The sequence below is a fragment of the Rhincodon typus genome, chromosome 16 (assembly GCF_021869965.1).
Source record: "Rhincodon typus isolate 14 chromosome 16, sRhiTyp1.1, whole genome shotgun sequence".
Lineage (NCBI taxonomy): Eukaryota > Metazoa > Chordata > Chondrichthyes > Orectolobiformes > Rhincodontidae > Rhincodon > Rhincodon typus.
The window spans coordinates 36,895,265-36,909,887 of record NC_063347.1 but is presented as its reverse complement, the minus strand read 5'-3'; the positions used below and the strand labels follow the sequence as shown (position 1 = coordinate 36,909,887).

At 38.3% G+C, this 14,623-nt stretch overlaps 1 protein-coding gene across 1 annotated transcript in view; it reads right to left on the bottom strand.

The window, feature by feature from the left end:
• Positions 1-233: 233 nt before the first annotated feature.
• The window catches only part of slc25a26 (solute carrier family 25 member 26), an 81,568-nt gene continuing 67,178 nt past the window's right edge, over positions 234-14,623 (bottom strand). Inside the window, exons 5-6 of the mRNA XM_048606733.1 lie at positions 14,369-14,416; positions 234-290 (exon numbers count right to left, since the gene is read on the bottom strand). Coding sequence (XP_048462690.1) covers positions 234-290; positions 14,369-14,416 — 105 coding nt within the window. The remainder of the gene's footprint in view (positions 291-14,368; positions 14,417-14,623) is intronic.

Sequence of the window (14,623 nt, the reverse complement as noted above, 5' to 3'; positions counted from 1 at the left end):
CAGAACACAATACGATGCATGGGTACTGCCAATGAGAAGGTGGCTGCACCTCCTGTTATGATATGCAATTGTGGCTGCTGGAATTGACATAAGGAAGCAAATTTTAAAGTTGTGTCAATAGGGTTCAACCCCTGAAACGGTGCACCAAGCGCTGATCGTGCACTAGAAACCTTGATGGAAGGTGTGCAGAGGACAAGCATCCGATATCTGAAGTGAGATAGAACAGGAAGTGTTCAGAAGACAGTGGAAGCACTCAAAATGAGGTCAATGCCAAGGCCAGAAAAGTCGCTCTGTAAGAATAAAAGTTAAATGACTTGATTCAAGTTGAAATGAGCGAGATCATCTTCAAATTGCATGTCCTCATTACAGCAACACTAGCCTCATCCACTGCTCAATTCACTATATCCATGTCATCCTCCTACCAACATTCTCTATCAATATTCATTCACAGAATCATAGAATCCCTACAGTGTGTAAACAGGCCAGTCGGCCCAACAAGTCCACACCGCCCCTCCGAACAGCATCCCACCCAGATCCATTCCCCTGCCTTTTCCCTGCATTTCCCATGGTTAATCCACCTAACTTACACATTCCTGGACACAACAGGCAATTTAGCATGGTCAATCCACCTAACCTGCACATCTTTGGACTGTGGGAGGAAACCGGAGCACCCAGAGGAAACCCACACAGACATGGGAAGAACGTGCAAACTCCACACAGACAGTCACATGAGGGTGGAATCGAATCTGGGTCGCTGGAGCTTTGAGGCAGCAGTGCTAACAACTGAGGCATCCTGCTGCCATTCTTTCAATTCGTAAGTTGTACCTAACTCTCTTTCACTTTGCACTACTGCAAGTCACATAGCCCCAACTCTAAGCTCACAGATGGGCAGCTATTTAACAATGACAGGCATATTAACTGACCATTGCAAGCCACTTCTGAAAGCAGGGAAGTATCCCAGAAGATAGCAAACAGCAACAAGTGGCAGCAACAATTTGATGGGAATGTCTACATAGATATCTCTATAGATGAGACATGAGGTCACAGTCAGTAGAAGCACAGTATCTATCAATAGTGAGGGTATTTGCACATCAAATCTTTCTCCTGTCTTCCCACTTCACAATCGAATTCTCAATAGAAAAAATTATGCAAGCATGCAATTCTTGCTTTCTCCAACTTTCACACGACATCCCAACACGAGCCTTTTTTCTTTTTAATCAGATACTCAAGAAATGGGACTTTCACAACCAGAGAAGGGTGAGATTGGAAGAACTGAATGCCATTCAATCGAACGCTCTCAGGTACTAGCTCAGATACAGATGCTGTGTATAGTTTTGATGTTAGCTTCAAAAGATGGATCTGCACATACTGGGCACAACCACACAGAAGTCAGGATATGGGAAAAGAATAGATCCCTCGTGTGCACTCTCTTGTGCATACAGTACATAGAGAGCTTGATGACAACCGTCACCTTTCCATCAAAGGTTTAAGCTGCCACCTTACAAGCTCAGACTGCTGCTACTGTGACACTGAGTACCATTGCTCAAAGAGATTTTCAGTGCATCATGTAATCTGTCATCCAAAGTTGACATGCCATTCTGTAAGAACAACTACAACTCTATAGAATGTGAAACAGTTGCTCTCTCTTGAGATGAATCCAGCCACTCTAGCAGTACCCCAGCTGTTGACAATCAACCTTAATGGCTGCAGCTAAGTCAAAACATCAACGTTTCCTCGATTAGCAGTTGATAACCTTCCATGATCTGTGATGCAGCCACTGGAGAGACATCTTGTAGGAGCCCCAACAACTTGGATTGATATTGTATCTTTGGAATAAAATGTTCCAAGGCACTTTAAAGCAAAGGCAATATTAGGGCTACATAAGAGATGATCAAAAGCTTGGATAAAGAGGCAAGAGGAAAAGAAGGGAAAGAGGTAGAGAAGTTGAAGAATGGAGTTTCAGATTTAAGACAGTAGAAGAACTGGCTACTAAGGTGAAGCAATGAAAACTAGGGATACTCAAAAGATCATAATTAGAGGTATGCAGACTTTGGAGGGTTGGATGCTTGGAGACTAGCACAGAAACAGAGAATGTCATGTCACAGAAGGACTTAGAACATAGAACAGTACAGGCCCTTGGGCCCACGATGTTGTGCCGACCTATTATCGTACTAAAATCAATCTACCCTGCATACCCTACATTTTACTATCCTCCATGTGTCTATCCAAGAGTCGCTTAAAAGTCTCTAAAGTATTTGACTCCACTACCACTGCTGGCAGCGCATTCCACACACCCATCACTCTCTGTGTGAAGAACCTGCCTCTGACATCTCCCCTGTACCTTCCTCCAATCACCTTAAAATTATGCGCCCTCGTAATAGTCATTTCCACCCTGGGAAAAAAGTCTCTGACTATCCACTCTATGCCTCTCATCATCTTGTATGCCTCTCATCATCTTGTATACCTCTCTCAAGTCACCTCTCATTCTTGTTCACTCCAATGAAAAAAGTCCTGGCTCCCTTTACCTATCCTCACAAAACCAGCCCTCCAGTCCAGGCAGCATCCTGGTAAATCTCCTCTGCACCCTCTCTAAAGCTTCCACATCTTTCTTATAATGAGGTGACCAGAACTGAACACAATATTCCAAGTGTAGTCTAACCAGAGTTTTATAGAGCTGCAGCATAACCTCACAGCTCTTAAATACAATTTCCCTGCCACTTGAAAAGAGAGGATTGAAATTGAGGTATCGTTTCATCAGGAGGCAACAGCATTAATGTGTTGAGATAAATCTGACAATCTGCAAATCAATAAGACAAATCCCTTGAAAATTGAGTGTCTCTTGCATGATGTTCCTAAATTATGACTATAACTATGAAGCTTATCAACTATCTTAACGAAATGGCTAAACATTTCAACTGGATATGAAAATTATGCCAATTCCATTTGTACAGAGCAATATTGTCTGCTGTCTCAAGCCCTCAGATATATACTTACAGAGCAAAGTCCATAAGAAAAGAAATAATATAAACAAAAGTCTGCTTTATATTAAATCCACTGATCTGCATTTGATTTTATTGTGCTCTGCCTAGAGTTTTCACTAATCTGCCCAGGTTTCATCAATGCAATCTGCTGAACTCAGCCAAATCAACTTTAAAGATCTGAGGATTTCAAATACAAGTTACACTGAATGCAAATTAAGTTTCTGTGATCAGGAGGGATCAGCTTTGTTGCTCTTCTGTACACTGCCTCAAATACCTGAATGTCTACTTTGTACCCCACTGACTAGAACTAGGCATAGTCTACAGAGTTCCACTCACTTTTAAACAACTGTTCAGTATTCTATGGACTTTGCTGCTTTGCACTGGTTTGACCTGTTGACTGCTAGATCCAATAAGACTTGTGCATTTGTAAACTTTATCCTTCGCTGCTTCAACATCATTTAATTCCTAAGTGCAATATTTCAAGTTCACCTGGGTATTATTCTTAGTTATATAAATTGTTCAGCTGGCTTGGTAATTTTAAGAGCCACTTTCTCCAATTAGTTTGGTATCTCATGTATACATATGGCCACTGTGCCAATAATTTAAGAATCCAGGTCACAAATCAAAAATTAAAGAGTGGTGGTCTCAACAGCAATCATTGGGGAACTGCACTCTGTAACTGGATAACACATCACCTCACCAACATCCACTCTAAAGTCTTCTCACTATTTTCGACAATTCAATTAATTCCTTGCTCATTTCCACAATTCCTAAATCACTAAAATTAATCTTTCACTAGAAACTGATGAAGAACATAACTTATAGGCATATCTATCAACTAACATCACTGCACTTGGGGAAAAAAAAGTATTCAAATTAGTATGACATTCTCACACTTAAAAATGGTTGTGGCTAAGCAATTGGCAGGAATGTAACTGAGGTTCCAACTGGAGGCTGGTTCTCTGCTTCATTTGCTGCTGGCAGGGGAGCGGGTGAGGAGGTGAAAGAGGAGTGGCTGGACAGGAAGTGAATTCATGAGTGAGTGAGTACCGGGGTGAGTGGGCAAGTGAGGAAAGCGATTGAAAGAGGGGTTGAGTGAAGGGATGGGGGGGGGGGGGGGGGCAGGCGGGCGCGAGAGTGGTGTTTGACAAAACGGAACATTTTTCGGCATACACAAACACAAAAAAAAAATGAAATTACATTTGTATTGGCCAAGGGTCTTACTTAAATTGCCACTGTGTACACAGAGAGATGTAGTAAAATTCCTATGTTTTATTCAAAGGACCAAAGAATCGATATAATGTTAATAATGAATCACAGCATATTCTAGATTAAGTGTAAATAAATACTGACTTGACAGACCTGCCAATTTAAATGGAACAGAAACACAGATATAATCAAAGAATTACAACCAACCTAAAACAATAAAACTGCAAAATAAAAGCAAACTAGTGCAGATTCTAGAAAACTGAAATAAAACAGAGCATTGCAAATGCTCAAATATGACACTGCAGTTGCTCACAGTTCCGAAGACAGCCGCATTCAGCTCAAAAAGTTAGCTGTTTCTTTCTCCACAGATTTTGCCCTCATTTGCTGTGTTTTGCCAGCCATTTGTTTTTATATATAATAAAACTTAAATTTTAGTTTTGCTCTTCTCTGTCCTTGTAATGTTAAAAAAAACTTACAGAATTCTGAATATTTCTGTTCCAGTTTCTTTTAACTGCATTCATGTAGTGGCATATTGGCAATTATTTTACTTTAACACGATCCCAGGATCATTGAGTGCACCCATAAAACCAGAAACATGAAAGAAATCAATGAAGGAAATTATGTACAATACAAAAATGGAATACAAATTAAGATGTACCAGAATTCCGAAGAATTTGTGAAGTTGTCTGCAAATCATCTTGCTTCTTTCACCATAAACCAAGAGGCCTGCATTTACCATTCTCTTATTGGTTGAACAATTGACTTTTAAGTCAATTATTCAATTATTTCACAGTTCTACCAGCTGGAAAGTAACTCTTTTGAAAGCTGATTTCTTGAATCTATAATTTCAGAAGGGAAATAAAAATTTCCCTGTTTGAATTCAATCTTTTCCAAAAATAACAAACTAAAGGCAAACGTCTTTTAGTGCTTCATGAGGTAATTGATTAGCTGTTATAGCTGGTATATGTTCTGCAATTATCACTGTTTCAAAAAAGTAAAATTATTTTTTGTTCCATTCAACAATTTGACGGACAAAACTCAAACTTGTGCCATGAAGTACACTATGGAATATTAGTACAGCAACACATTGCTACAAACTAACATCACTTTCTTTGGTAATTAGCTGCAGTATTAAACATCATCTGTGGTTCATGTGGAAGATAGAATGGAAGCTGATGGTAGGGAGTTTGTAACCTGGGTTTATCCAACTGGAAGAGGCTGTGGCTTACTCATAATTGGATTTTAGACAAGATATTTGAGAACACTGAAGCAGCATCAGGGATAGAATTCACCTCCATGTGGATGACTGCATCTCAAGGGCTGCAGGTAGAGGGGGGGACAATTCCAGAAGGAATAATGTAGAGATGGAAGGAAAAGCCACTGTTGACCATATCCTGACACAGTTGGAAAGTGGAACAGACTCTGTGCAGCACTGTGGAATTTGGCCATTTATATTGACAATACTTGAAATTTAGGTCAGTGCAGTGGCATAGGCATAACTCTTAACTAGAAAGAGCCAACAAATGGGCCTTTTTGAATATCTCTGCGAGAGACCAAAATATGTTTTGCAAATATTATTTCTGATTTGTATTTTGTGCTGGAAACTAATTGAAGCTAAGGAAGAGCAAATGCAAGATGTAAACAGAAAATACTAGAAATAGTCAGCAGTTGGGGGGGGGGGGGGGGTGGGGTTGCATCAGTGGAGAGAAAATGTTTCACTAAAGGTCACTAACCTTTCATCAAACTGCCAACCATGCTCTGCTGATGATAGGTCATCGATGTAAAATGTTAGATATTTCTCTCTCCTCAAAAATTGCATAACAAACTTAGAGGTTCGAAGATTAAATGCTCAAAATTAAGAATTTCCTATATTATCAAATCAATATATCCTTGTAAAATTAATCGACAAGGTCACTTAACCAAATAATTGACAAAGAAAATGTAATTTCCATGAACAAACTCTATTCCATATTCTCCATGATAATTATCTGTTAAATAATATGAATCAGATGGAACATTTATATTATAGACGTCATGATTTACTGATTTAAGTGCTACAGTAGTTAAAACAGATAAAAGAACAGATCAGTTAAGTGAATAAATTACTTGCCAAAGACAATTTTCATTTTGCATTGTAGTTCTCAATAAACTCACATTTGCCCATCCAAATTGTTTCTAATCTGATGGTATACTGAAGCCAACTTGGCCAAATGTAATCTTGGACATTCCTGACTCCAAAATGAATGACATTTTAGAAACTCCATTTAGAGATTAGCTTTCAATCCTTCCATGCAATTCCACAAAAAAAAAGTAATGGCTTTAATGAAAAGAAAAAGTAATGACTTTAAAATATATAATATTAATTCTCGACCTTGTGTACAGACATGTTGGCAGGATGCTAATATGCTAATTGCTTGCTTCTGTAACATAAGGATCCTGCAAGGGGATAGAGATACTTCAAGTGAGTGGGCAAAAAACTTGACAGATAAAGTTTAATGTGGCAAAGTGTGAGGTCATGCACTTGAGTCAGAATAACCAAAAGGCAGACTATTATTTAAATGGAGAGGCTCCACAAGGTTTAGTGCAGAGAAATCTGAGTGTTCTTGTGCATGAAACACAAAGGTAAGCATGCAAGTGCAGCAAGTAATTAAGATGCTAAATGGAATTTTGTATTTTGTGGTTAGGGAGTTTGAGTTTAACAATAGGGAAATCTTGTTACGCATGTATGGGGTATTGGTGAGGCCCCACCTAGAGTACTGCTTGGAGTTTTGATCCCCATACTTAAAAAGGATATACTAGCATTGAGGCATTTCAAAGGAGATTCATTAGACTGATTCCTGAAATGAAGGGGTTGACTTACCAAGAATGGTAAGTGGTTAGGTGCTTATTCATAAGCGTTCAGAAGAATGAGTGGTGGTCTTATAAAATATTTGGTATTTTGAGAGGGCTTGGCACGGTAAATGTTAAGGTGATGTTTCCAATTGTGGAGGAATTTTAAGCCATAGGACATTTGTTACAGAATAAAGGGACTGAGATGCAAAGGATTTTTTTTTCTCCCAGAGGGTAGCGAATGTCTGGAATTCTCTACCCTAGAGAGTTATGGGGGCTAGATCACTCAAAATATTTAAAGATGTAGACAGATTTTTGAAAGGTCAGGGAGTTGAGGGCTAAGAGGAGCTGGCATGAAAGAAAAGTGAGGCCTGGATCAGATCAGCCATGAACTGCACAGCAGGTTTGAGGGACCAAATGGCCTACTCCTGCTCTTATTTCTTGTAAATGATTGTCAAAATGCTCATTAACAAAGACCGTTTCCTTTTCTTTAAAATGAAAAAAAGCTATTCACACAAAAACATGCACAATACTTCCTCGAAAGATACTTTTAAGACTTCAACAATTTTCCTTATTTTTCCTTCCATTAAGTCTCCCTCACCCTATAATTTTAAGGGAGGCCTATTGTGGGATTCTAAAATCTTGTCTGTTTCTTTTCAGGAGCTCGACTGAACCAGGATCTTCATTTCACCCCTCTGCCTTTGATCAATCTTAATCATCCAACTGTTCCCTTGCCACAGCTTTCTCTGTTCTCAAGCTGTTTTTGCTGTATGTTGGTGCAATATCCTCAGACTGTGACACAGTACACTGTCAGTTGTTTTCTTTTCACCGGACAAGTGTCTTCTCCTCTTGTTTTTGGTTAATATTCCAAGAAATACAACATGGAGGCAGATCACTAGTGTCTGATTCAGGGCTACAGTGAGGATGCTGCTTCAGAGGAGCAAATGTTCTAAGACCTCAATGCAGTACAACCATAATGAGCAAAGCCTCCATGATGAAAGTCAGGCACTCGTGAAGAATAGCATGGAGCTCTGCTGTTGACAGCAAAGGATTCTATGCTCAATTTTTTCAGCAGTATGGAATCCAAGGTTGCCTAATAGACAATACATGAACATTCTATTCATTTGCTGAAGGAATGGTGCAATTAATTCAACCTCTATTTAAAAGAAAATAATTTATGAAAGAAATGTCTCACCTTATGATTGTGCTTCTTACTCACTGAGTAATCAGCACAATATTATCCTCAGAGATAGTAGGAACTGCAGATGCTGGAGATTCTGAGATAACAAGGTGGAGAGCTGGATGAACACAGCAGGCCAAGCAGCATCAGAGGAACAGGAAGGCTGACGTTTCGGGCCTAGACCCTTCACAATATTAGCCTCATCAGCTTTGTGCCATTTTTACTGTATTTTACAATCGTTAATCTTGCACCATATTGCTACATAAAAATCTGTTAGCTATCCTTAGGACTACTCAAACATTTAGATACTGATGAGAACAGTACATCAAAAGCAGTTTTAAATTTTCAGTGTTCAGTTTCACTGATAAGGAGAACATACTTATAACTCCTAAACAAAAATCATTGCAAGACTTTTGCTAAATGCGAGGTCACTTGTGGCTTCTTGAATTTTAAAAGGAAATAGCATTTCATTAGTCAGTAATTTGTCCCACTGCGCAATTCAGCAAGCACATACACAAAAGCAATATTTCTTCAGGAAACAATTTTGAAGGTTGGTTAATGAATATACATGATGGAAAAGACCCCAATTAAATTGCCACTGGAGTTCTGCCATCTTCCGTAAACAAAGTTATCTAGACAGGGTCATATCTCACACGAAGATAGCAGACTGAAAATTAATTACCTACGTGACACATGTCAAAACAAATTCTAAAGAGAATAGCATCTATTTGTAGCTGTGTGTTTTTATATAATTGTCTGTATGCAAAATTTGCATTCACCGGGTTTTACATTTATTCATTTATTCAGAACTCCTCAGAGAAATCAAAAAAAAAAGCTTGTTACCCTTTTCCAACTTCCAGATGGAGGTAGGCTAAATAACACTTGTTTAGTGAGGCAGAAAATAAGTACTCGATAGAATTTTACCTTTTTTTAATGCTGGGGGAAAATAAAAAAAAAAGCTGATATCACCTTCTGCTAGATATTAGATAATAGAAATGAAACTCATGTCCACCTTAAAAATAATTGTGTCACAGCACATGACATCTTCTAAATAATTCCAAAAACTATAGGAATCAGAGGAAACTTGCTAAATGTATATGTGCCACTACATGAGGAGTGACAAATAAAAGTGACATTCACCAGTTTATTTAAACTCAAAAACATTGTTCTTGGTGATCAAGTATGTAGTCCATATTCAAGGAGTATTTTTCTTCATAGCTCACCACTTTCCCCCAGTAATTGTTTTTGCATGTAAACCTATTAGACGCTATTGAGATCTAACAGCCTTTTACCTTTCACAAACTGTGCTTTGCATTCCTCCGGAGATAACCACTACCAGATTTAAAAACCTTTTAATTTTGTAATGTCACCATAATATTTGTTCATTTATTATTAGTGGTAGGAAGAATCCTAATAATAGTGTAGAGTTCATTTGATGCGGTTGTCTTCAAGTTATTTCTTATTAAACATCATCTCAAATTGAACCTCAACTAAAACTGCTGGTCAATTTGAGTTTCCCATCCAACAGTGAAATCTGTGGCTAAGCTCAAATTCGACTGGTTTCAGGCAAAGCAGAGCTACAAACCTTTGTGAGCCAGTCAATGTTGCTTACTAATAAAGAAAATATATTTTTAAAAGTTGTGGAATCGACTGTGCTTCTGAATCAACCACTTAACCAACATACAAGCTCAGCCAAGGCAGAAAGGGAAGCCAGCAACTTCTTCACAGAAAGCACTGAAAGGCTTCCAAGATCATGTAGTACCTTACTATAACCATAAAGACATTTTTAAAATTGGTGAACCTGGATTTTTCCACAACCTTTTGTAAGGACAATGAAAAATTCACAAGTTTTTCCAAGGGGAATGGAAAATCCTCAAGGAGAAAACAGCCAAGAAATACCTTGTATTTATAGAGTGCCTTTAATTATAAAGGAGCATCCCAAAGTGCTTTGTATAATTGTAAAGCATGAAACAGAGAAAGTATTGGGATGTTGGTTTCAAGCAGAACGCAAAAAGGGAGTAGGAAGTATGGATAGGCAACAGGGGCTTTGGTTAGGATGTCCAGATCATTGGGATTTGGCATCTGAAGGCACAGCCACCAATTATGGTGCAAAAGGGATTTGTAATACACAGGAGATGTGAGGAGTTGAGAATTTGGAAGGTGAAGGAGACTTTGAAGGTGATTACAAAGATAGAGATGGGTGAGACCATGGGAGAATTTAAACTAAATAAATCAAACTATTAAATTTGTAGCTAAGAAGTCTAGAACACAGTGTAGGACAGAGAGGCCATAGGCAATGTTGACAAATATGGTGCTCATGTAAAATTCCTGGAAAAGCAGAATTGAGTACTGAGATAACAAGGTGTAGAGCTGGATGAACACAACAGGCCAAGCAACACCAGAGGAGCAGGAAAGCTGACGTTTCAGGTCTAGACCCTTCTTCAGAAAATAAAATTGTACTTTTTTTTTTCTGAAGAAGGGTCTAGACCTGAAACGTCAGCTCTCCTGCTCCTCTGGTGTTGCTTGGCCTGCTGTGTTCATCCAGCTCTACACCTTGTTATCTCAGTTTCTCCAGCATCGGCAGTTCCCACTATCTCAGAATTGAGTATTTCTGTTCATGGTATGGTATCTCTCTCCACAACAGGTGACAAACACCAATGTCCAATTCTGAAGCAATGCAAACAAAGTACTAAAATTCTCTGTTGTGAATGCCACTGTGAGGAGGATATTTAAACCTGATCTTCCTAACAGGACCAGTGCACGTGTATAGTTAAAATGGTCTGGGTTTCTCATCTGCCAGAGAGCCACTGTATTCTACCATTTCTGATTTAAATACAAACTTATGGACAGGTGGTTAACCCACCCATCAAAAGCCAGTTCACTGTCAAATCCAGGCTAGTATCAATCTTAAATAAAACCCGAAAGAACTGCAGATGCTGGAAATCAGAAACAAAAACTGAAATTGTTGGAAAAGCTCAGTAAGGCTGGACCTGAGTCCTCTGAACTGAAGGGGGGTCACTGGACCCGAAATGTTAACTGTGATTTCTGTCCACAGAGGCTGCCAGACCTGCTGAGCTTTTTCTAGCAATTCTTGTTTTTGTTCCTAGCATGAATCTTAATGGGCTTTGACAAGGATTTTAATTTTGCTTCAATAGGGGGTATTCTGCAACTGTGCCACCAGGTGATAACCAATTTGAAGAGGATTAAGAAGCTCGAGAGGCCCTCTAGACAAGATTCTTACTTGCTGTGATTAAGTAAACAGATGTACAGAAGCCACAAAGGTAAAACAAGTCTTTCTGCAATGCCACCACACCCTACATACGCATATACATGCATATATTTTATATATAAAGGTTTGTCTAAATTTGAGCAGCTGCATTTCATTTACAGAACAAGATAATGCAGTAAGGTAATTTTAAAATGAAAGGAGCAGGGAAAGCTACCACACAATAACATTTTTACTTGCAGGGCACAGTCATCTTTCATTGATTCTATATCAGACGAAGTCAGATGTTTGAAGATTTTTTCTGTGACTTCAGATGATAAAGGTATTGATTTGTCCATGGATCACATCTGTCTTTCATTGCTTTAATTTTTCACTATTTTGCTTTATAATGTTAGAGGCTGCATATTGCTTCATTTGCTGTGCTTTCAAATGCAGTTCTGTACCTTAACACCTAAACTCCATACTGTGCTTATACAAATCCTGTGACGATGCAAAAGCATTCAGGCAACCTTTCTTGAATAATATACACAAGACTGTACTTTGGCAATCTTTAACTTAGGCATACAAAGAATACATTTCACATGAATCCTTAGCACTAGATAAAACATAATATAAAGGAACCAATGGAACAGAACTATCGCCAGGACTGACTATCAGTTAGTACACAAGTGAAGTTATATTCCATTAGAGAAAATGTGGAAAATACTTTGTTAACTCACTCATACCAGCCATGTCAAGTACAGTGACTACTACAACATTTATCAATGTCAACAATTTTCTTAACCACAAAACACCTGCCTATAATTAACTTCAGAAATGCTTAAAGTATTTCAATTTATTTCAAAATGAAGTAAACAGAATACAAACGGCATGAGTAATTGTACTGCCTTAAATTCTCATGAATAAATCTCACATCTGAAACTGTATGCAAATTACGTGCATCATATTAGTGTTAACATTCACTCTGGCATAGAAGTCATTTCCTTTTACTCAAAGGACTAATAGAGGCCCCAGGTAGTGATTACAAGCCAGATGTTACTTGCTTACACACTTTTCCACAAACTTTATATGGTCAATTAATGATGCTCCTGGAGTGAATAAAAGTGAAGGTAAGTAGATATTGAAACATACATTAGAAAGATAAACTGTTTCATTTGAAACCTAACTCAACAGATTTTGTTTTAAAGTTAGGATATTCTAAGAGCAGCATAGGATCCCACATTCACAAACCAAATCATGGACTACCAACTACAAATTACTCTAATATCAAATTTAGCCACAACTGTGGCACTTCTTCCAAAGAGCTATTATAATTAAAGAGGAATGTAATCCTAGAGATGGGTGTATGGAATGTAAAGTACTTGCTCCTTCATATGTTCCAAATTCTTGTGGTGCCATTTTACACTGGAGCTTTTAGGGCCATTAATCTTACTGAATTTGTGGGATCCCGCAATGCGCAAGTGGGATGCCATGTTTGTCTACATTATAAAGATTCAACAGTATTTCAATAGCTGTGACCCAAATTTGTGAATGTCATTATATAAAATATATAATGCAAAAACATTTACACAAGGACAAGAAACCAAAGTACCACACACTGGTTACCGACCAAAGGAACCACGAGGCAGTGTTTCTCAATCCTATTGCATTTGTCTCATCAGGAGAGATTGGGTCAACCGGGCCTGTGTTCACTGGAGTTTAGAAGAATGAGAGGGGATCTCACTAAGTATCACGCTCTGACAAGGCTGGACAGACTGGGTGCAGAGATGACATTTCCCCTGGCCCGGGGTGGGGAACAATAGGTCATAGTCGCAGGATATGCAGTAGGTCATTTCGGACTGAGAGGAGGTGAACCTGTGGAATTTGTCCCCACAAAAGACTGCATAGGTAAAGGCCCTGAATATATTTAAGAAATAAACAGGTAGTTATCCACAAGCTGCTAGAAGCTAAATATATAAAAGGGGTATGGGGCGAGAGTGTCAGTTGGGAGAGAGGATCAGCCATGATGATATTAAATCATGGAGTGGATTTGATGGGCTGAATGGCCTACTCCTGCTTTTTTTTTAAAAAATGTCCTCTATGTTTATGTTTTCTATTTGATAAAACAATTAATGTTTCTCTCCAAATATGCTGACAGTCTTGCTGAGTATTTCCAGAGCTTTATTTTTTATTCCTGAGCTGGGCAATCACTGAGTAATATGAAAAAAGAAAGACCAGACTACTTCAAAACTCCCCAATCTGAAAAATGATGATTCTTTCTTTATCTTGGAAGACCCAACTGCATTGATAGAAATTCTTCATTTCTAATGCACTCTGAAGGGATCCACTGTAGCTAATATCATGAGACAGCAATCAGTTCAATCACTGGCAAAGCAAATTTTATCTTCGACATTATATCTGACTTATTTTGTGGAATTGTTTCCAAAACACTACTTGTAAAGAAACAAAATTTCATCATTTCATTCCTTTGTGGTCCTTTTTCTTTAAAGTCAGCAATAAAACAATTCTGTACAAATTAAATATCCTACTGGATTTCAAATGATTCCATCATCTTTCAAATTCTACCAAGCCAGAAAATACAATCCTTATTGACCTGACTCACTCAGCCAGTGCTATTTCTTTTTATAACTAACAGCTTTGGGCCACCTTGAAAATGCAAGCACAATCCATCGACACATACTGCATAGAGAGAGAGAATACTGGGCTAATTTTTAGCATTGTAAAGTCACACACAGGCTGAAAGGATAGGTTTATCCAATTTGAAGCTACAAGTTATGGTGATGGGGGGAAAAAAGGCAAGAATAAGTCAGGAGATTTTATAGTTAAAGGTTGAAAATGGTGAATTTATCACCTACAATCACTCCATGGACATTTAAGTGGCACAAATCAGTTGATTAACTTCAAAACAAAATCTATAAACTCAAAAGACGTGGTATTTCTGACCTCTCGTTTTACTGTACTTCCGTAGCCCCTGTAGAATCCTAGAATACCCTGGGGACATGAGAGAAGACAACAATAATGAGATAAAATTAGTCAATACTTCGAAAGATTTAGTTCAACAAACTGTTTTATATATTATGAACAGTAATGAAAATTGTGAATAAGATTTCCAAACAGACTGCAAATTTAGGGACTAGCAACATTTTTCCTGCACAAGGGAACTTTACAGGATTACGAGATAACAAAGTGTAGAGCTGG